At 40.2% G+C, this 24,238-nt stretch overlaps 1 protein-coding gene across 1 annotated transcript; it reads right to left on the bottom strand.

Moving 5' to 3' along the window:
• Window positions 1-773: 773 nt before the first annotated feature.
• lrfn5b (leucine rich repeat and fibronectin type III domain containing 5b) lies at window positions 774-23,623 on the bottom strand. The gene is made up of 6 exons (XM_023295525.3): window positions 22,961-23,623; window positions 14,299-15,215; window positions 13,462-13,636; window positions 7,872-8,205; window positions 5,253-5,553; window positions 774-2,450 (listed from the first exon to the last, which is right to left on the bottom strand). The coding sequence occupies exons 2-6, from the start codon at window positions 15,187-15,189 to the stop codon at window positions 1,758-1,760; spliced, it is 2,394 nt and encodes a 797-aa protein (XP_023151293.2). The 5' UTR covers window positions 15,190-15,215; window positions 22,961-23,623; the 3' UTR covers window positions 774-1,757.
• Between the last annotated feature and the right edge of the window lie 615 nt (window positions 23,624-24,238).

The following is a 24,238-nucleotide window of genomic DNA, read 5'->3' as shown; positions in this document are numbered from 1 at the left end:
ATTAACACACACCTCTGGCTCTCGCCGAAGACTCAACCAAGGTTCGGGCCAAGCTCCTCAGCATTTTAATCACCCATAATGAGTGAGAAATAATGAATAAAAGTGCCTGCATGCGGCCTGTTTACGTGACAGCAATTAATTCCCGTCTTGCATACTGTATGTGCAGCTCATCATCGCGTATTTTCTCGGCCCGATGTGCTGCATCCCTGGAGGCTTCCTGCCGCGAGAAGCATGTTGTGTAGAAAAATCAATCAGGGAGCATCCAGACACCAAAATACACGGTGAATCAGAGCTGGTATTCTGCCGGATAATGCATATCATGTCAGCGCCGCTATCGGGCGGACGTTACCGTGGCCGTGGAATTAGTGGCGCACAGGTTCCCACTGCGGAGGCTGTTTAACCTCTCCTGCGGCAGGTTTCTGCAGCGGCACATTCAAGCCGTTGTCATGTGAGATGCTCGGGCTGAGAGTCGTCCCCGGTGACTAGCATGGCCTCTTTTCATCATCTGCTCCCTCCTCTCTTTTGAACAAACACAAGGCCCAGGGCAGGGATCTGTCAGAGGTCCACCACTTGCAGAGAAAAGGGGGGAATTATGTGGCTGCAAGACGACCAGAACCTCAAATTCATTACCGCTCTGGCTGGTAGAAGTAAGAAGATGCAGCTATTGTTTTGCTTTGAGACAACATTACAGTGTAGCATAGGGCAGAGGACTCCTCTCTAATTGCGACGTTGAGAAAACACACAAGCTTGGAAATGAGATAAATCTGAGTGCGTCCCTTTTATCACTGGTTTATTTATACTGGTAAACATCAAACAGAAACAACAGCAAAATCAAGAGCGGACGTCCTCCCATTCTTGTGATTATCGTTTCTCTTACATCCACAAGTTAATTTACAATGGTTGTCATCGGCGTGACATGATAACGTCAGTAAGTAAAAATATGGAAATGAACCGTGTTCCCGCTGATATCTGATTACTTCCTGCACCTGACACGCTGTCGCCGTTTGCTGCAGTTGTCACTCAAATCGGTCACGACAGGAATCCTATCAGAGCTGAGTCTTTATGTAATTATGTGATAAAAATGTATCGATTCAAACCGGAGGGCAGTATTAGGCTGTGCCACAAAAAATGCTGCATTGTGCTGTGTCTGGGAGTGTCGGCATGAAACCACGGAGCAGCGTCTGTCTCCTACATTCTGTTCCTACACCTCTGGGATGTAAAGCACATTCGTAATCTCTCCAAACCATCACCAAGGTAATTAAGACATGTCACCGTCTGTCTGTAGAGCCGCAGACAAGAATCGTGTTCAGTCTACAGAGATTGTATCACTTTAAGTAACAGGCAATGAGACTGCAAGTATAATAACCCCATCCCCTGTGTGATGTTTTCTTTGTTATTATACAGTATGTCCAGGTTACTGCATTCAATACCACATGAACACTTAGGTTGTACTGAGATATACAGTATCTCACGCAACTAAACATTTTTGTACATGAACTTGGTTTATACATCTTTGTGCCTTTCAAAGTTTGAGCAAATGTTGTTATAAAGAAGACTTTGATCGGTTTTAGGGTAGAAAACAAACGTGAAACATTTTCCCGCAACCCTGTGAGCCTGTCTTCCCCCCCGATACATGAGAGAAGCTTTTACAGGTCCCTCCATAAAGAGCACCAAAGCTCGGAAACAAGGCATAAAATCCCTGTCTGCTCCGCGACGGGCCGCAAATCCAATCCAAGAAAAACAAGACAAACTGGAAATCATAAAGTGCTCTCCAGAAGCCACTCGGACCTGGAGAGCTTGTCTCTGGCCCGGTGAATGTTTGTGGAGCCCTCGAGCTGCGGCAGCTCGCCGCTCATCGACAGGCTGCGTTTGGACCGCAGGCTGGCGCCGGTTTTGGGGTAAGCCACGTAGCAGCGCTCCCTGTAAGAGTCTGCGTTCAGAGAGTGCCTGCGGTTCACCCTCGCCGCCCCGGCAGGAACAGTCATGTAATGCCGAGCGGCTTGTTGCGGCCGCGGGCCTCTGGGAACCGCAGTCCATTTGGTGGGCTGGCCGGAGACGGCGAGGGCGATGGTGGCCATTTTGACCTCAGAGGAGTTATTCCGGTTCATGTTATCCAGCTCGACGTCCGCTTGTGCTTCAGCCCGGCGAGACTCTGAGGGTTTTGGCGGAGCAATGGAGCGTTTGGGCCTCGGGGCGCCGGGGGAGGCCGGGTGCCAGCTGTGACTGCCGGCGGAGGTGGACACGGTGCAGTCGGGGACGGAAGGTTTCGTGCTGGCGACGACGACGGGTGGCCTCTGCTTGACCGGCTCCGGAGGCGGCAGGGACACCCGCAGACAATCCTTGTCACTCTTCTCTGGACGCAGGACCTGCTTAGAGAGAGACTTGGGAATCCCGCAGCCTTGTAGCTGTCCATCACTGCTCAGTGAGCGGATATCCCCCATCTCTAGCACCTGACATGACAGGAGGCGAGTACAAGAGCAGAGAGAGAGAATGAAAGCAGATTTATCGACAGCGTTTTACTCCATGGACTTGACGAAGAAAATAGCACACCTTTTGCTACATATACCTTCTAGTGTCACTCCTTCATTCCATTTCCCATCTACAATTCTTTTATCTTTTATTTGTTACTGTCCATCAGACAACCCTCTTACCTTTTGTTGTCACACTTTTGCTATTTACAATTGTTTACCAGACCCTTGATTCAATTACCCTTTGCTCTGCTGTCTTATTGTCTGTCACTGATTAGAAACTATATGTAAATTAACCTCTATTTATAGTAGTTACATACAGCCTCCTCCCCATCCTCTGACATCCCTACAAAATGTGTACCCTGAAAATGCTCTGGGTTAACTTGCCTTAGCAAACCCATACTCTGTGTCGGTAAATCCACTGTATTACTGGAAATACCAATAAAACACACCACTACAGCAAACTTCGAAGGACTAAGAGTGACATTTCTGCAACAGACTGTATGTAAAAGATGGATGTAGCCTCTCATCGGTTTGTGCTTTTGAAGCCTCGACTTTGGAATGTGGCCGTCAACATCTTGGTCTTTGAAACCGGACAAAACAAGCGAGGAGTGGATCTAACTGAGAATTAGCAAAAAGTAGTCCCAACTTAAAGTAAACCTACTTAATCAACCTTTCTCCTCTACATAGGACAATAACTTACAAAATGAACATCAGAAGACTTGAAACTGGTGCTTGACACCATAAACTCATTCAGAAAATGTTTACCGATTAAGCAGATCAAATGAAAAATAGGTTCATTTTCTTATCAGCCTTATTCAGGCATAGAATATATAATAATGCTGCTTCATCATATTGCTGAAGTGACAGCATTCTGTCATTCAGATACAGGTCACTTCAATGCTCCTCAAAGCTTCAAGCAGTGACAGAAAGAGCCACGCTGCAATATTTGTCATAAACGCGATATTAAACAGTACATCAAGTGATGTAAAATACACAGTACAAAAGACAAAATCAAAACTAACAACATCCCATCAAACTGTCTGAACAACTAACAGCCTCATTTATTTATATTATTAACATCCCGACAGCTGTGATGGAGTTTACGACTCAACCTGAAGACAGACGCTACGAAACAAATGATTTACCTGCAGCTGATAAACTGGGACTCCCAAACTCATACTTGTTCTTTTTTACTTTCAGTATATAGTGCAGCTGTCTTCACAAAGTACGAACAGTTCCATGCAGTATGCAAACATTCAGGATATACAATATTTCGCCTTAAGCTGTGGACGTTGCAGTCTGAAATGAGCTGTCATCTGCATGCAACGTACTGCATTTCACACACTACGTATTGGGACATACGAAGCGGTTTTCTGGTGTACTACACAGCATGGTTGTATGGAAACGCACCCTGACACCTGTCTTAACTTAAACTAAGCTGTTAATTCCTGATCCATCCTGTCTCCATGTTGGGGATGATTGATAAAATTGCTGTTGTTGCTACACATGCGTAAATACGAGCAACTGTCTTTCCTAGAGATGCTATTATGGATCCTACTGCCGTCTGTTGTTGCAGGTATTTAACAAACTGAACTTCAGCTCCTGTTAGTCAGATCTTGCATTATAGACTGTCTCCATGGCTGTGAAGTTATATTTTAAGGACATTTTCATTTGTAACAAATGTGAAATTGGAGCACAAACAGATTGTAAAAGGTATTCGATGTTTTTGTATCCCTCTGTGGATGTTTTTGGATGAATATTGGTGCTGAAATGTGCAAAAATCTTCCCTAACCCACATACACAACTTGAAGTAACTGTGCAGAAGATTGTGGGTTAAAATGGCCAGAAAAGTATTTCGGCTTACATGGATCTTGCTCAAAGGAAAGACTCCTTAACAGCTGGAAGTAACAAACCAAACTTCAACTCCTGTTGGTCAGAACCTGCATTACATGGCAGTAAAGCTGTATTTTTAATGGACATTTTAGTTTGTAATAGATGTAAAATTGTCGAGCAAAGAAAGAAAGAAGCCTTTACTGTCACAAATACATTTTTACAGCACTGAAATGTTGTTTTCACATATCCCATTTGGGGTCAGAGCACAGGGTCAGCCATGGCACGGTGCCCCTGGAGCAGGAAGGGGAAAGGCCTTGCTCAAGAGCCCAACAGTGGCCGCATCGGGGTTTGAACCTCTGACCTTCAGATCAGTAGTCCAGGAACTTAACCGTTGCGCCACCAAGAGATTGTGAAATATGTTTAATGATTTGGCAGCTTTCTGTGGACGTTTCAGGACGATTACTGGTGCTCAAATGTGCAAAAAGCCCTCCTAAACCATATAGGAAACTTGAAGTAACTGCGCATGTTAGCTTCTATAATGAAAAATACGTTAGGATGTAGTCGGACGTCCTGGTATTTTTGACACTTCTGTTTGAATTAGATGCAAAATTGTAGAGCAAACCATCCGTGAAACATGTTTAATGATTTTGCAGCTCTCTGTAGATGTTTCAAGACAAATATTGGTGTTCAAACATGCAAAAACTCTTTCTAAACAACTGCACACAACTTAAAGTTTATTGTAACTGTGCAACTGTCTGTCTGTTAATGTGACTGGATTCAGTTCAGACTTGTGCAGCGTTGAAAGTGATACGGGAATGTTGCTGGATGAAGACTTCTGTCACAACTTTTATGGAAAAGGAGGCTCTGTCCATCTTTAATATACAGTCTGTAACCAACACCCACATTAGAAATAATACACAGAAGAAGAACAAAACACCTCAAACTGACCTTATCTGCATCTCCTTGGTTACACACCCGGTAACGAACAATGAGGAAGATGATGAAAGCGAGCACCGAGGCCACGATGATCCCTCCGATTATGACGACGATTGTGCCGCCGAGAAACTGCGACTGCATGAAGTGACATCTGAGGTACTGCGGCTCGGTGGTGAAGTGGATGCAGCCGATGACTCTGGTGGCCGTCAGCGCCGTCACCTGGTCGTCGTAGATCGCCAGCACACACAGGTCGTAGTGCGTCCCGGCCGCCAGGTTGTTCACCAGGATGTTCTTGCTGGTCGGAGGAATCATTCTGTAGCAGGAGAAGCGGATCGTAGAGGGTTAAATGGAAGGAGACGGGAGCTAATCAGATTATCCGGCTTATTGTTTTTGCAGGCACAACGTGACATGACAACCATTTATCTCTCAGGAGGCTATTTAAGATCTGTCGAGGTTTAATGTTTTGTGGCATTTGATTTATTCTCTCCAACATCATCAGCGGTAAGAGGTTTCTGGGGGGACATGCGATGCCTCCGTTTGTTCCCGACATCAGGATTACACCTCTTTAAAGTCTCCTGAGTTCGGTGGCCTCCGCTGAAGCTCCACATGTGACTTTCCAAGTTCGTTTATGAAAGAAAAAAAGGATCTACAAGACGATCGTATCACAGTGATTAGCAGTAAATAGGGAGTGAATTGGGGAAGAGATGAAAGAGCACGGTGTTCCTCAGATAGGCATGTTGGAGGCCTCTGATGCTTTTTGTAAAACACTGGAAGACTGCTCTTTCATCTTCCTATGAGTCCGCAGCTTAGTGCTGACACTCTGTTTTGATTTTGTTGATTAAGCATTATCAGGCTTCTGCATGGAATGAATGATACTCTCCAGCGAAGGGAGCGGAGATTACGAGTCAAAGAATAAGAAGTCAGATACAGTGCATTAGTCCGTCTTCCTGACAGGATTAATAGAAACCACAAATAATCGCATTGACAGCCAGGTCCACTTCCTAATGACTAAATATCTAAAGAGATTTAAGCATTCAAAGGAGACCGTGAAGGTAGACAAGGATAATGGGATTAGAATGGGATGATACTGTTTGTTTGCATGCATTTAGATTTACAGTTTGTTTACTAGATAAAACTGTGTTGAACAATATGTGGGTGATAAAATGACAAATAAGTCAAGTCAAGCTGTTGTTATTTATATAGCAGGTTTAATATAACAGCTGAAGGGCTTTGCAGTAGAGAACTTATGCAATCATTTATTGCATGTTTTGTAGTTTCAGTTAACTAAAGGCACTTTGTAGAAATCAGTTTTCACTTTGACATTAAATAGTCTTTTAAAATAAATTCTTGTCAAATTAGACTGAACAACAGTCAATGTTGAGAAGGATTATAAAGGGGGAGAACTTCCTACATGGACGAATATTTCCTATATTCACTGTTTATCCTCTACCAAAGTACTTAACTCATTTTAAAGACAAAAGGCAAGGACTTGATGATAGAAATGAAAAATCTATCAGGATTAAATGTTTAATTTCAGTCAAAATCGATAGTCATTGATAGTTTGTGATCTATTTTTAATAAAGAGCCGCAGAAAAAAAAGATTTATTTGAAATTAACCACATAAACAACTAATGTTCTCAGAACTATAAAAAAAACACAAAACAACACGCAAATAAATGAACACATATATAATAATTAAGGGACTGATCTCCCTGTGATATATGTTAACTAAAGAAAGCAAGTAAATATTGGCTTTTGAGGTCAACTGATCTTATATCTATAGGACAAAATTTCAAGAAACTACTGAGCAGCCTCCACTAACGGAGGCAAAGGTGACGGCAGACTAACATGCCTGAGGAGACCTGCATGGAAACCTCAGGGAGACCAGCAGAGGGCTAAGAGCTTCCAATATCAGGTAAAAGATAAACTTTTTATAAGCCAGGGACAGAGCATGACTGAAGTTTGTATTTGCAGTTTGGTTTTGTGCTTTCCTAGAGGTTTGCATCTACTGCATTTGAGTTAGTGGGAATTATCTATGTACCTTAGCTAAAGTGTCTAAATTCAAATCAAAGTTGTTTTCTGCCCATTTTTAATAAAAAAAATAAGTCATTAAATTACAAACAGCTATCAATATTGATGGAAATTAAACAGACTACTGTGATAAATTTCTCACCAGCCTGAGTCGTTGCCTTATTTTTAAAATCAGCCAGACAATTTGTATATACAGTGCTTATAAAAAGTATTCAGTCTCCTTGGAAGTTTTCCCCTTGTATTGGTTTTGAATCACAATCAATTAAATTTGGCTTTTTTGACAAAAATTCACAAAAAAAAAGACTCTTTCTTGTCAAACTAAAAACACATTCCTAAAAAGTGAAAGTTTCACAGACTTTAAAATAACTCACTAAATTCAACTAATTTCTATTTCAAATGCGCTTTATTAACAATAGTGGCTTAACTCGACTGATTTATCTTTTGCTAATACCAGCTAAACACTGACATTTTTAGGAAATCCAACATTTGCTGCGTGGCTTATTAGCAATCAGCAGCATGCGATACCATATCTATCTATGTAGCACGTGTTTGAGAGGTTAAAATTCTTTCCTCTACATCATCTCACACCCTTCTCCTCACCTGTACACCAGAGAGTCGTCGTAGGTTCCGTTATACTGGATCTGAAACATTCGGATTCCTGGGATGCTCCTGTGGAAGTTGAACTTGACCAGCGCTGACGTGGACGTGGCCTCGGCTATCACCACTTTCTTCTCCTGGCTCGTTTTGGCGTTTCCCAGGGGGACGCCTCCCGCCTCGGCGCCCGTTTTGGTCACCGTGGCGATGTCTGAAGACCCCGGGTCGGGCTCCTGCTCGGCGATCGTGTTGTTGGTGATGTGAGGGAGTTTAGCGATGACCAGATCCACCGTCTGCTGGGCTTCTCCAGCCGGGTTGGAGGCCACACAGGTGAAGGAACCTGCAACACCAAATAATTAGAGTTTCCTCAAAGCACGAAGGGCCACACATGCAATAAATTTAAAAAAAAAAAAAACACACATCTCATAATAACAACAAAGCATTTTAAAGGATTACTTTTGGATTAGTTGGAACAAAAAACACATGAAGGAAAAATTTACATTTGTGATGCAGAAAAATGGCCAGTGTTGAGCCAGAAGCAACACTGTTAAATTCAACCAACAGCTTTCAAATGTTCTTAACTTAATTTTGAACATTTTACAATGTTTTCCTTGCTTTCCCCCCAAATTAAACTAGTAAAAAGACAGAAAACTTTGAACTTGCACAAAATACTGTTAATTCACAGATATTTGCTTTAAAAATATTATATATATTAAGGATGGAAAAAGAACAAATCATTTTATAGACTTTTATCTATATTGTTAAATTACAGATAATATCTACTAAAATCACAGAATAAAAAATATTCTTTTACACGTCAGCTGACAAAAACAACTGGCAGAAACTGTAAATAATGCACATATAAAAAAATCTGTATTTTACCAAACAGTAATTCATTATTTTTAATTTGTATGGCCATAAAATGACAGTTTTTCACTGTTATTCTCACATTTTCTTTCAGTTTCTGAATATTACAGTATTCCACAGGTTTTTATAGTCAGTAATTTAAATATTGATCATGAGTGTCATTTGTCCAAGATCCATTAATTAGAAATCAATCAGATAAAATGAAAATTCTGGTATGTATGTGTAACATTTATGTTGCAGTTAAAGAAAGAATTAGAAAACAAAGTTGATGCTACATGAGAAACAAGTTTATAGAGATCAAAATGGCTTTGTGAGATAGAAAGTTTTATTCTGTTGCAGTTTAATTATCATTTAAATGTGTTTATTTAAGCCTACTCCTTGTGTACTCATATAAATATGTAAAACAAGACATTGTTCTAAAGAATTTTGCATTAATTCTCACCATGCCAAACAGTTTTGCTTTGACTTTGACACAAAAACGGCAACAAACTCAGCCTCAGCTTGTCGAAACTAATTAACACATTATTTCCGTCCTGCAGTCAAGTAAAAATGTGTAAAAGTTCTGTGTTTTTTAAAAGCGGGTTTGTCTCCGACTGTTCCAGAGATCAGGTCGTTCCTTTCTTCTGCAGATTTGGAAAAGGTCACTCGTGCTTTTATCTCCTCCAGACTCGACTGTTGCTGAACACTTTCCTCTGGTAGCAGCAGGAGAAATATTCAAAGCCTGCAGCTGATACAAAAACACTGCTGCCAGGCTTTTAACATCAGAGAGGCGACCACATTACGGCAAACCTCGGTGCCCCTCTCAGGCTACAGCAGAGTTTTAGAAAGATTTTAAGGTTTAACTGCTTGTTTTTTAAGTCTTCAATGGTCCGACTCCTGCATATATCTGAAACCTCAGCTGTGGAACTTAATCACGCAAGAAAACTTTAAATTTCTTCTTAAACTACAATTTAATCATTTCACTTTTTATTACCAGGTGGTATCTTTTGCTTTGGGACTCGTTTATATCTCAACATTCCAGTTCTTATTAATTTTACCATATGAGAAGCCTTTATTAATCCCACAGTCGAGGAAACTGCATGTGTAAGGGGTTAGCGCAAAAACTTTTAAGTAAATATCAGCAAAAAAGAAAAATAAAACAAATGAACAAAACTAATTAATTAGTATTATTATTATAGTTGGATACAGTCACTACTTATGAACTGTAAAAATTATTCAAACATCTGTATAAAATTAAACAATAAAAAGAATATTTATGCACTAAATACATTTTATTTATTATTTTCATTATTATTATTGTTGTTATTTTAATTTGTATTATAATTATAGTTGGATGCAGTCATTACTTATGAACTGTAAAAAACATTTAAACATCTGTACAAAATAAAAACAAAAAGAATATTTATACTCTATACAAATTACACTTATTGTTATTATTTTAATTCTTCTTCTAATTTTAATTCATATTATTCTAGTTGGACACAGTCACTACTTATGAACTGTAAAAACTATTTAAACATCTGTATAAAATAAAAAATAAAAATATTTAGGCGCTAAATAAATTAACTTTTTAAATGTTTTTTTTAAAAATTTGTATTATTATTTTAATTTGCATAATTTTGTGTAGTTGGACACAGTCACTACTTATGAACTGTAAAAATTATTTAAATATCTTCATAAAATTTTAAAAAATTAAAAAGTATATTTGGGAGCTACTGTGAACAAAAAAAATACAATAAAAAATGTGTAATATTGTAATGTTCAAACATTGCATAAAATAGGTCAAATAATGGCAAATATCTTTAGATATGTGTGAAATATATTCCTATATAGAACAAATGGCTGTGAAAATACAGATTTTTGATGTGCACATTTTTAACAGTTTTGGCTTATTTTTAAAGGGTCAACAGGTAAATTAATACTTTTTTCTGTGAATTTATTAGAAATTGTCTATTTTCTACTATTTTTCAATCCCTAATATACACAATTTTTCTTTCAAATGACAGCAAATATCAGTAAAATTGCAGTTTTTTGTCAGATTTAAAAAGGTAGCAGAATTTTAGTGTAAAAAGTTGTAAAAGAACATGTAAATTATTACGTTTTTTTCTGAAATTTTACGAGATATCTGTAATTTAACAAAACAGGGAAAATCTGGAAAATAACATTTAAAAATAATAGAATATTTTTCTTTCAAATAATGGATTTTTTTTTGCAGTAGAATACAGTGTTATTGTACGATCAAATGTGTAAAATTGAACATTTAGATTATTTTATTATCATTTATCGTGGACACTATTTGGAGTTTTGGCCTATTTTTTTTAATGACAATTAACCATAATATTGTTTTGTGTGATTTAACTTATTAGCTGCAATTTAACAAAACAGATTCAAAAACATCAGTGCCGGTGACTCGTTGTTATAAGGTTGTTGTTTACGCTCTAATTTACAGTTCAGATTAGTATAAATGTCAGGATGAGGTGATGTTGTTTAGATGAGGCAGACAGTGAGAGTCTGTGTAAAGATTTAACGGTCAAATAAATCGAATTAAAATGGCTTTGAAACTTCCAGCATGCATTTTATTAAGTCGCTTCACAAATTGATAATTTTCTCTCCATTTAATAATAATTTTACTTGTTTGGGTTGTTGCTTTGAAGTTAGATTTTTTAATAAAACTAAACAACGAGTACTAAAACATTCCATTTCTGTGTTTCGAGCTTGTGGTTGGACTGTACCATTAGCATGCAGGGGGGTCCACAGCGAGACACGTGGGTTGGTTTCTGTATGTAGCTAAGTTTTTGGGGCAAAAATTTTGCAATTTTCCAAGGGTCTGGGATATTTCTCAAAGACTGGAGCCACAGGCCAGAATATTAAGCACAGAGGGGGTGAATATGTAAGGATACAGGCTAATAAATGGATTATTGACTGACAGTATATTGTTTATAGCACTTAATCGATGCCCAACATATAGTTTAGCAGATTGCATGCATTAGATGTCCTATAAAATATATAATGTGGTTGCTAGACTGTCTGTGGCTGCTGCAGACTCCCCTCAAGTGATAATGGTACAGTCCAACCACAGTCACAAAACACACAGTCATTTTCTCATTTTGTTTTAATTTCTCAACCAAAAACCCAAACGTGAGCAATTAAGAATTCAGCTAAAGCTTAAGGGGAAAAGTGAATAATCATAGTTTCAAACAGATTTTTTTATTTGATTTATTTTGATGGTGTGAATTTAAATGAAAAACTGCAAAGTGTTATGCAGATCCAGAGAGATTTGTTGGATTTCACCCGACTGTCTCTGATCCATGTAGTTTAAAGCTGTTCATTTTGCTCTCAGTTGTGGAGCTGTTACTTAACAAATGTGGGTGTTTAGGGTGGAAATAAAAAACACAGCCTCATGCTTCGGGGGTGAAACATCAGCTGCTAATTCTAACTTTATGTTTAACTCTCTGAACCTCACAACCTGCCGACGGGTTTGAAAGGGATGTTATCTTTAAAAGAATCACCAAAAACAACATCATTTTTCTGCACAAAAGAGATTCCTGAGTTCTCTCTACTTCTAGTCGTGGTTGTTCTGTTGCCATAGAGGTGCAGGACTTTATGTTGCAGAGAAAATGAGCTTTCATTGAGGAACAAAACTGCCCAGAAACTGCTTGGAGTTCAGAGAGTTAAACTACAGACGTGACATCATTTCAACCTTCTCATCTGGCTTAAAGGGAATATTTCCACTAACGTCAGACTTTTTTCCAGAAACATGTAAAGTTCTAAGTTTAAAAAAAAAAAAAAAAAAAAAAAAAACCTTTACATGTCTTTGTAAATATGCCATCAAGGCAGGTAAGTGGGGAATCACAGGAGTGCCATAATAGAAGACAAATCTGTTTTAAATTTTGAAAAGGAAATAAATGTGTAAATATAAAGAGGAATGAATAAAAACAAAAAAATAAATAAATCTGTTTTAAAAAATAAGGGAATAAATTTTTAAATATCAGGAGGAGTAAATAAAAAATAAATCTGTTAAAAATAAGGAAATAAATGTGTAAATATAAAGACGAACAAAAAGAATAAATAAAAAACAAATCTGTTAAAAAACAAGGAAATAAATGTGTGAATATAAAGAGGAATAAATAAAAGAATAAATGAAAGTAAATCTGTTTAAAAAATAAGGAAATAAATATGTAAATATAAAGAGGAATAAATAAAAAAAATAATTTTAAAAATATGGAAATAAAAGGTAAATTTTGTCTTTGCTTTTCCCTTTTCAGTTTGTTTTTTTCATTTTTTTTTTTTTTTTTAGGTATTGACTTCTCACCCTGGACAGAAAGCCCCGCCCAAAGCAATTTGATTAATAGCTCAGTCTATCAAGTAAAAGCAAAGGCAAAACGGGAAAAAAAAATTGGAAAAATCAAAGAGAAAAGGGAAAAGCAAAGACAAAATTTACCTTTATATTTCCATATTTTATAATTAATTAATTAATATTTTATTTTTTCTTCTTTATATTTGCACATTTATTTCCTTATATTTTAACTGATTTATCTTTTATTATGACACTATTGTGATTCCATAAGAAGTCACTTTTCATCGTGACTTTAATCAGAACACAAAAATGCTAAACTTTATCACCTGCTATAGACAAATACTTGAGTCTTACAGGCTCATGTGTACACAAGCGAACAACTAATTTTCTTCTGTCAACAACGCGAGTGCAGCCGGCAGGATGTAAACAAACCGGAGTCCTTGACGGTGCTGATGAGGATGTCCAGCGTCCCGTCGCTGTGGACTGTGGATCTGGACGAGTTGGACATGAGGCGTCCGTCGGGTGCGATCCAGTGGATGATGGGGTCGGGGTCTCCTCGGGCTTTACATCGCAGCGTCACGCTCTGACCCTCCAACGCTCGCAGCTCCTGAAGCACAGCGAGGAAGGACTCATTTAAATACACAGAAACACTGATTAGACACCCAACCCAACAACTGTAATCATTTGTGCTGTAAGTTTGGCTTGGATATTACATAATGAATGCCTCCTCCACCTTCTCCTCCATAAATGTAATCAATTGATCATTGTCACGATACTGAATTAGCATTATTGCCAAGTCAGTATGGCTGCATATGCGCTGGAGTCCGAGTAAAAGTTAATTTGCTCTGCAATTATGCAAAGCAGGCCCGCAGAATGTAAATGAGGTGATATAGCTATTGTTATTTGGGAGAGATTTGATCAGATAATGTTGTTTGGATGCATGAATCAAGGACTGAATCATTGTAAGCTTCCACTGTGTACTGAGAGCTTCACTGTGAATCCATCATAAACCTGCAAATAGCCTTTTTAAAAACTCAAAATCCTGCTTAATAGCTTCTCTAAAAGCTCCTCCACCAGCCACAGTTTGATTACGCTCCTTAAGTCGGTCCTTTCATATATATTTTAACAATAATCTGATAGCCAAGTGCCCCAGAAGTCTCCTCTGGCGCTCAAAGCTGGAAGGGAAAAAAAAAGCACCACCTTGGATTAACAAAGGCACAATCCAATATGTGGCTGAGTGGTGAGAGTTTCTGTGTCCAGGGGTTATACCTGAGAGTGTCTGGTGATGAGTGGAGGCTCGCACAGGAACTCTTCCTCTGAAACGGTCCAGAAATACCGTCCAGCGAGGTGTTGAGGCGAAGCACAGGTCTCCAGGTCGTCCTCCCTGCGCAGCCTCCTCAGCCAGAGCAGCTCACAGTTGCACCTCAGAGGGTTTCCGCCGAAGCTTAAAGCGAAAGACAAAGGCCCCATTATCCCGGACGTAGCCAGGACTCCTGCTTTCTGGAAAACGGGGTCAGGAGGGAGCTTCTGGAGCTTGTTGGAGGTCACGTCCAGCCTCTTGAGCTTCTGCAGCCCGGAGAAGGTTCCCTCTGGGATGTAGCTGAGCATGTTGTGGTCCAAGTTGAGCGTGTGGAGGTTGGACATCCTCTGAATGGCCACCCAGGGGGCGCTCTCCAGGTTGTTGTAGGACAAGTCCAGCTCCTCCAGCGCCGTCAGGTCGTTGAAGGCGCCGATCTGGATGTTCGTGAGCTGGTTGTTGTTGAGGATGAGGTGGTGCAGCTTGGACATGCCGCTGAAGGTGTCGTTGGTGATGCGGGTGAGCCGGTTGCTGTCCAGGTGAAGCGCTCGCAGGTTCTCCAGGTCTTTGAAGGCGTGGGGCGCGATGGAGCCGATGGTGTTCCTGGACAGCGTCAGGTCCACCAGTTTGGTCATGTTGGCGAAGTCCTTGCGTTTGATGCTGGTTATGAAGTTATCGCCGAGTCGCATCTCCACCGTGTGCCGGTCGATGTTGGGCGGGACGAACAGGAGCCCCTTTTTGTCGCACTGCGTTGCCAGGTTGGGGTTTAGCACCTGACAGACGCAGCGTTTGGGGCAGATTTGAACTTTGTGCGCCTTAACAGCCACGCCAAGGATGATCAGATACACCAGGAGAGACTCCATTTGGCTTTTCAGTCAGGTTAATACACCTGAAAGAGCAGAGCAAAGAGAGCAGTTAACACTCTGAGCCCCCAGATCCTGCTGTTGGGCTTGAAAGATGTGTTGTCTTGAAAAGAAATCACTAAAATTACACCATTTATTAGTCAGAAACTAAAAACAGAAAGAAACATCAGATTTTTAACCTTTCTGTTATTGAATCAAATGTGTACTTCCACTGAGAAAGTTCTGAGCTTAAGATCATGATTTTCCCTCCAAATCACTAAAATCTGCATGTCATTGAAAAATTTGACAAAAATAACTCGTTTGCAGTAACCAAACTCTGTAAAATCCAAAAAGTCTGCACATCTCAGTGCAACTATGAAACCATGACTGACTCAGCTGTGACCAACAGTCAACTGAGAAAAATTCTGAGAGTATTCGGCTGAACTACAGGCAGTGTATACAACATTCAGACTCAGAGGAAAATAAAACACAGTGGATGCAACTTAGTTGAAAGTGATTTCTGGGACACAGATGCAATTTATTATTTTCCATATAAAATTTGATATATTGCCAAAAAAGAAATATCTGTCATGATTATCTCAGCTTAATAAACAGAACTCGATCAAAACAATTTTTGAATAAGCTCATTTTATTATTGCTTAGCTAATTAGAAGGTGGTTGTTATTAAATTCTGATGGTTATTTAGTTGACATTTTAGTGATATCCAGTTATTTTTTTTATAAATAATTGATTGTTTCCATAATAAACAATTAAGGAATTTGTAAAGACATGATCACAATGAACATAAAAACATTAGTTTTAATATAGAAGATATATCCCATGAACTTCAAAAGTCCTTCAATTGTGTGTTGACCCATTTAAAGAAATTCATGTCATATGGTATGATAACTGTCATCTGTTTCAGAGAAAAATGAGCCCACAGTGAATAAAAATGTGACAGCAGCAAAAAAAAAAAATGCCCTGAACCTGCTGCTTGGACTTTTATTTTTCGAAAAGTTGTTGTAAGATACATTCAGCATGGTGAAACATCTCCATAAAGGTGATGAGCAGAGAAAAGTGAAAAAAGTTTGAAGACATTGTAAAAACATGAATACCAAAATAGCTATAGTAAGTGGAGCCAGTGTTTTTCCCCTAAACTGGTAATACTTCTGAGCATCAATTCCAAATTTTTAAGTAAGAAAAAATATTCAAGGAGCCCCAGCTTTTGTTTTATTTCTTAGGATTTATGGCCTTGAAACTGTGTCATACTGCACATAAGACATTTTTGAGTTCTCTGTACTTCTAGTCATGATTGTGCTGCTTCCATAGAGGTGCACGACTTTAAATTGCACTAAAAACCAATGAGGAAAAATGTGACTGAAGCGACAAAAGAACAAACGCCCAGAAACTGCTCAGAGTTCAGAGGGTTAAGGAAGAATTTTATTGTAATTTGTTGCATCTTTGCTAAACTTTAACGATTATATGTCAGTGTGTAATCGCACATCCGCTGAGAAAGTGGAGGATTCTGCAAATCTTTTCCACTAGATTTGAAACTCTGTCAGCTCCCAGTCAGAGAGTCCAAACAGCGAACAGTTCAACGCCTGAACAAACAATAAATGCTGTGCAATTAGACATGAAACTAATTAGTCACCTGCCGACTTGAGAGTGAAACATCTCTGCTAATCTGGGATGATTTCTGTGACAGCGCTCCCTTTAAAGCCTCCACTCCCCTGATCATACTTTTCTTTTCTTTTTTTTTTTTTGATATGATAATACCGGCCCCCTTTTATGTTTGTGTACAGAAGGATGAAAGTCTAGACTGGCAGTCCAGGGCCTCATCAGAATTAGACGGATATCTCCCTGGATCATATCGCCAATAGGAAAGGGCTGATGGGGCCCGGTGCCTCGGCGAGGATGTGCTATGCCTCGCTATCGATTTTCTCTCTGCTCTCTCTGCTGCTACTCTTACTTATGACACAGCTGAGATGGGGGATAAGAAGAGATCCATTTGATGAATCCTGAGACATTGTCAGGGATATAGCATGTCATAAAACCTAAGACTTCGGAGATCAGATCAGCGGCTCTGCAGGTGATGCAGCGGAGAGAGCCGAGCAAGTTGTGGTTATATTTAGAGCAGAAATTTAGTGTCATTTCGGTAGAACATGCAATATTCAGCCCTGCGGGTGTCCCATTACAGCACACAGAAAGGAATCCAATCAAACACAGGGAACAAGAGATCCACTCCCACAGCTGTAGTAAAAAAAAAAAAAAAGAAAGAAAAAATCCAAAGGCCAAGCTTTAAATACAGCAGAGAACAGCTGATTTATGATTATAGCTCTGTGTGGTTTGCTGGTAATGCCTCCATTGTCGATGTTGGGTCTGCATGAAAATCTTCGCCTCAGCAAAGAGCCTGTCAGCCGAGTACCTTCATGCTTCAAAAGCTCGTGTTGCACCCGAGTCGCGGCGTAATAACCTTGACAGTGCGAGTCTGAGGGAAAATATCACACAGACAGGATGGGAGTGACACTCTGCCAGGTGGGGGCATGTTTCTTAACGCCAAGGAAGCCTGGTGGCATCGCTGCCAACGGCTGCATCCTGACAGAGGGGGTAAAAACAAATCACAGCCTGACAAGCAGCCGGGAACGAGGTCGCCTTAAAGCGGCCCATAATGGTGCGGGGAGGAATGACATTATTGGAGGGAGCGCGCTAGGTGTGACACTTTCATGAACACTGCAGATGAAGCACCGCTGAATAAACTCTCAGACGCATTTTTATAACTTTACACACCAGGATCTGCGGGTTTTATTGAGGGCTGCACAGATCTGAGCTGCAGGGAAACGAAACGTGGAGTCTTTATTAAATGTTGTCATGACTCCTTAAAGGCGACTTCATGGCCAAACAGTGCTGCTGATGGTGAACTGTTTTCAACTTTTAATTCGGCTTTCTGGAATAAAAAGTTGAGATGTAGTGAGTTTGACTAGTTAAACTGTGGCTATTGAATGAAATGTATGTTTTTAACAGCTTTTAACTGTTGTTTTAAAAAAATAATTGACTGTCATTTCACACAACAAATAATAGCATGTAAAATCACATTAAAGAGTATTTGTTTGCATGCCAACCTTAAAAAAAACGTGTCCACAAAAGTAATCATTTACATGTTCAGCCTTAACAAACTGGCCAAATTTGTAAGTACTGTTCACATAATCAAAAAATATGAGCTTTGTGTCTTTCTTTTACAACATTTGACTGCAAAATTACACTACATTTAATGGATTTAAATTGGCACAAATGCCATTAATTTTCAGATGTTTGCAGTTATTTAAAAAATGTAAAAATAATTGTAAGGATTTGAAAGATTTTAAATAATTTAAATGGTATTTTACTGATTTATTGTGTTTTGTTAAATTACAGATCAGAACGAGGAAAATCACAGGAAAAAAAGTATTGTTTACATGTCAACCTTAAAAAATCGTGTCCACAAAAGTAATAATTTCCATGTTGACCCTTAAAAAACTGGCCAAATTTCTAAGTAATGTTCACAAAATCAAAAATATGTGCTTTGTGTCTTTCTTTTACAACATTTGACTGTAAAATCACAGAAAAAAACTATTTGTTTACATGTCAAACTTACAGATATTTATCATTAATTTCACAGCAAATTAAATAAAATTTTATTAAAAATATATATTTTTGCATGTTTAACAATGCATTACTTTAAAATTAAATTATTTCTTACTGTATTTAAATTAGCAAAAAATGTGGTTGTTGTACAGATTTATGCTGTTATTTTAAAAAAACAAACAAACATATATCAAGGAGTTTAAAATGTGGGGATTTTTGTTTTTGTTGTTATAGATAATATTGAGTAAAATCATAAAATAAAAAATATTCACTTACATACCAACCCCAAAAAACATGTCCACATCATTAATCTGTATTTTTATAAATATTTTTATAAATTAATTTGCTGTTTTACAGTGTTTGAAAATGAAATTACACTATTTTACTATATTCATCTCAGCTATAAAAAATATAATTATTATTTTGATTATTTTAGATATTTGCTGCTTCTTTTTTGACAGTTTTTAAACACTATATGTCTTTTTTACCCATCTTTTCATCTATGTTGTTCTGACAAGTCAAAACAACAGAAAAGTTGCTTTCAGTTCAGACAAGTGAGACTAACAACTGCAGACATCTCAAATGCTAATATATCTAGTATGAGCTGTTGTGCATGGTGCTCATTTGGGGCTTCCTATTGGATATTAGTCCAACAGTGCCGGTGGAAGTAGTGATGCCTTCTGTGGTGGATAATTAACGACTGTTAGAAAATGCAAAAAGCTCCACAGTGAGGAGTTTGTGGAGAACAAGAGCTTCATTAAAGACTTTAGGCCAAATTTTGCTGGAATTTGTCTTTGTGCGCCTTGCTGTCACTTCTGATGTAACTACAGATATCTGCGACGTCATTTTGCCTCGTCAAAACTCTCATTTAAGACATTTGTAATTACATTTTGACTGGTCATAACTCCAGTTTCAGATATGTACAACGCCATTCCAACTAGTTCAAACTCAATTTGAGATATCTTAGAAAGACACTTGAGATATGTTGAATTGAGGGGAATTAAAGATATCTGAGACAAGTCAGAATTAAGCTGGAGATATGAGAAAGTGGAATCACAACAAGCTGGAGATATGCACAGTTCAGATTGTAGATATCTGTATTGAAAAACACATGAATGGTGAAGGTGATGTAATCTTTTCCTGGATATCTGAAATGTTCTTTCCGAGCGGGAAGAATTGAATTACGGATATATAACTGCAGAGCTAAGTGTAGTGGTTTCCAGGTTTAATATCTATTTTTATGTGTGTTTAACAGAGGAGTGAGGTATTCTGCCGTTGGTGTGTCGACCACCTTCTGGTCAGACTCTGAATGGTTTGGCCTCTGGTCGTGCAATGAGGCGTTGAGGACCTGCTACATCCAGATTCCAATGCCACTGAAGACATGATATTGATTCACTCTGTGGAGATGGGGCTTTTTTCCCCCTCTTTTTTTCTTTCTTGTCGTTGCTGAAAACTCACCCAAACGTGAAGAGAACGGTTGCAACGGTGAGCTTTTACAAAAGCCGAGGACAAAAGGACCGAGACGGGGCAGGAAATATCTGCTACCATCTCCCTAATTTGCATTTAATTACGGGTGTCCCTGTGAGATTTGCATAACAGGTTGCACTCATCAGGTACATGAACAAATAAGTAGATAATCAATCAATGCATTCATCAATCATGCACTTCATCTTTAAATGTCACACCCCCGGAAAATCATTATCCTCCCGGTTGAGCTGTTCATTATATGGAGGCGACTTGGGAGGGTCACAAATAAACAAGAAAACAGATAATCTACTGATGCATTAACCATAATCTCCCTCTTAGTCAATCAACTGTTCGTTTACTACCTCTGAGCGGGTCTGTTGGCCCTCGGAGAACACGGCAGACTGACAGCACACACCCACACATGCACACCAGTGGGTGGATTTGTGTCTAATAGAGGTAGCTCACTACACAACAACCCCCAGCTATAGAGACACATTCATGTGCAGCAGCAGCAGCAGCAGCAGCAGCAGCAGCACTATACTGTAGAGGAGGATATCTATGGTCTCCCAGGGGTAGCATTCGCCAAGAAAAGCCTTATGCAGCACACTGCATGCCAATCGGCCGGTGAGGTCATGGGGGATATGTTTTCAGATGGTCTAACTTATGCTGGAGCTCATGTGAGAAAAGCCTCTGCAATCCACGTCTGGGCAGGAAATCAGGGGGAAGCGGCCCTCGCGTGGGGAAGTTAATGAGATGAAGTCTGCTCGGTTCGGGGCCGACGCGATGGCACACGGCAGCGTCTCACCTGGGTGAAGCAGTCGAACATCTGTGCCGCCACCAGAAATAAGCTCTGTTGTGTCAAGGAGGTAAAGTGATGCTGCAGCATGATGGGAAAATGGTATCGACAGAGCAGTGAAACAGGCCCTCATCCGGGCCGCTTTATGAGGCCAAATGGAGCTGCTGCTTCTGCTCAAGTGGATCATGTTTTGACTGAGCTGCTAGAAATTCTATTTTGTTGGGTAAATGTTCCAAACATCCTGACCAAACAAGGATGCTCTCATGGACTCGCAGGTTGTTGTGTTGGTTTTTTTTTCTGAATGTTTCTCTGAGCTGTGACACCCTTTTTTTCCTACAGAGTCTGCCAATGTTAGGATGTGATAGCTCTTGGGTGACAGCCTTGATGCCATGGCAACACAGAGAAACGTCAGTTTTTGGGTGAGATGTAATCAGTGGCTGATTTTCAGATAACCTAATAATATTTAGAACAAAGCAAGCGTCCTCTCAGGAGGAGATGGACCTTGAAAAAGTCCGGGGTTTTTGGTTGAAGGCCGGAGCGGTTGAAGCCATGGTAGCATTCAGAGCTAATTCTGAATCATTAAGAGTCCTAATAAACACCTAAATGGCTCGATGGGATGCAGTTATTTTCCAGTGTGTGTGGATGTGTGTGCCAGGGGGACGGCATACTAAGCAGACCCCGCTGCATCAATAGAAGTGCTGTTCATCACCGTTTACATCTTCCCCGTTTTTCCCTTCACACCACATCACAAGGAGCACCTTGCCGGAGCGCTGCTACACTTTTTCATCTTCTTCATGGTGCGTTTCACTGAGGCAGGTGACAAATTGAAATTCAGATCACTGTGTTTGGATCTTAATTCTTCTCGGGGGGCTTACGACCTGGGATTTTCTTCCGGAAAGAGGAATGCAGAATCCTTGAACACCACGTCTGAATATCAATACGGCCTTCTCGGGGGAATTTTCTGCACATGGAGGGCCGGCAGGTGTGTGGATATTTAAATTCAGAGCAGTTTCAGGTACAAAAAGTGCAGAAAACACACCTCTGTCGACATGACGGCAGCAAAGCACAGCCCCTCAGGTGGTGCTTTCTGCCTCACACTGCAACAGAAATATCTAAATAATGCATATTTCCCCTTGTAAGTTGGAGCATCACAAGTTTGTGCTGGCGTCAAATCTTAATAAGAGCACCAAACAAAAAGCTTTTCAAATTTGGGTCAGTGGATGTGGAGCTGCAGAAGATGAACCACACATCACTCCTGTGCCATCAGCTGAAGGTGGCGAGCGCCTAAGTGCGTCCAATGTAGCAGCGAGAGCAAACAGAAGCAGCAAAATGAGGCGTGGGCCTGGTTTCACTGGTGTAGCAGTTACAATGGAGCCTCGGGCACTCATGAATAATAAGATATGTGATAACTAACACTCCACAGAAAGACAGGACCATTACACCTAATCCTTTATGAGGAAGAATCACCTGGAACATATTCTCTGCTCATCTGACAACATCCCTCCCTCATCAGCTCCACACATTTATGCCCATTATCAGGTTTATTACTTAGCCTCATTTAGACTTTATCACTGCTGAATGACTGATGTGGAATTTGCCGATCAGGGCTTTAAACGCTGATATGCAACATGGATCCTGTGGGCTGATAAAACACACAATAAAACTGTTTTTTCTTTCTCCCCTTGAATTCCCACTTTCACCTGTGGGAGAAACACACAATGCAGCCTTTCTAAAAATAAATCCATCTAACTGACTGCAATTTGTGGGGCTTTTTTTGTGACCTTGCGGTGCAGGTCCTGGGCTGGTGGCCACAACCCCAGATGATGGAGGGGCTCCTGGGAGAACTACTTAAAGTCCATATTTAAGCGGAAACAAGAGGATGCGAATGTGCAGAAATGTTGGATTTACCTTGCAGATGAAGCATCAGAGGAGGGAGGTGGGCTGGAGCTGGTTCCCTTCGGATGAGAGCATTCTGCTCCCCTCCACGAAAAAAGATGGGAGCCTCTTCGGAGGAGAATTTCAGGTGTCCCGAAACACGCGTCTTGGCTCCTACAACATGTGACGGCCTGCGAAACAAGCGATGTCCTTCAAGAAATCCATAACCAGCAGGATAAAGGACGATTCCCGCTGCGATCCGCCCGCACCGCCGCCAAATTCCGGATTTTCAGTTAGAAAAATAGACAGAAAAAACGCAGCCTGAAGGGTCCCGGTGTGGCTGTGAGGCTGCAGCTGTGCGGGATTCTCCTCTACTGCGCATCCGCCTTGTGTTGCACCTCCACCACCAGAGAAAACGCCTTTTGTAGCGACGGGCTGCTTCAAATCTCCACCGCGCTGCTGACTGACTGACTGACTGGAGCTCAATCCGGCCAGATGTTCGGATCGCTTTCACCGGGTTTTTTCTTTTTTTATTTGCTTGCTGGCGACGTAGAGCTCAGTGTGAGTTAATCCAGATTGACTGAAAGGTTGCTGCCGTAATATATCCCCCCCTCTACCCCCTGACTACTGTCATCCACCGACCCGGCTCCATTTCTGACCAGAGGTGCTGTGCGCTGAATGGTAATCGGTGCGCTCCGAGCTGCACAGAGACCATTTGTGTGCACAGACAGATGCAGTGCCTCCCAGCCTATCTCACAGGCAAGCATCATAATTTATTCATGTAGATTGAACTCCACTGCACGAAAATGCAGCAGACCTATAATATTCTCTGAGAGTTCAAATTAAAAAGAAGACGATAAGGAGCTGGAGTGGCTGAAATGTTGATCCAGATTTTGATTCTAGTTGTTGGAAATCCATCTATTGCTGTGGATTTTCCCTTGTTCAAGGCAGCTGGTGTGACTAAAGCCAAATATAGCAGCCTATAGCTGAGAATTCTTGCATGTATTACATAGATTACTGGCAAGAAAGTGTTGAGTTGGCTGAAAGAGTAAAGGCCTGGCTCCCTGTGGGTCCACTTGGCACTGGACCCAACACTACCTGATGCAATGATCCTATGGCCTTTTGTGCAAGTTGGCAGAGTGGAAGCCTATACGTGCACGAGTGTGTTACAGCAGCAGACGTTGAGCTTCTTTATTCCTCCGTGAACAATGACCCATAGGGCCTCCTGGCACTTTGAAATGGGTGTTTGTTGTCATCCAGAGAATTACCCCGAGAAGTTCTGCTCCAGATCAATAACTCCATGCAGTTACA

Source organism: Amphiprion ocellaris, chromosome 12 (assembly GCF_022539595.1).
Source record: "Amphiprion ocellaris isolate individual 3 ecotype Okinawa chromosome 12, ASM2253959v1, whole genome shotgun sequence".
In the NCBI taxonomy this organism is placed as follows: domain Eukaryota; kingdom Metazoa; phylum Chordata; class Actinopteri; family Pomacentridae; genus Amphiprion; species Amphiprion ocellaris.
Note: the sequence above shows the minus strand (reverse complement) of the source record. Positions and strands in the feature narration are given on the sequence as shown.

Coding starts and splice junctions, on each gene's coding strand:
- lrfn5b (XM_023295525.3), bottom strand. CDS start 15,189: ATGGAGTCTCTCCTGGTGTATCTGATCATCCTTGGCGTGGCTGTTAAG. Junction 8,206..13,461: donor CAGCACCGTCAAGGACTCCG/GTTTGTTTACAT, acceptor TTGGTGTTGCAG/GTTCCTTCACCTGTGTGGCC. Junction 5,554..7,871: donor GACGACTCTCTGGTGTACAG/GTGAGGAGAAGG, acceptor CTCCTGCTACAG/AATGATTCCTCCGACCAGCA.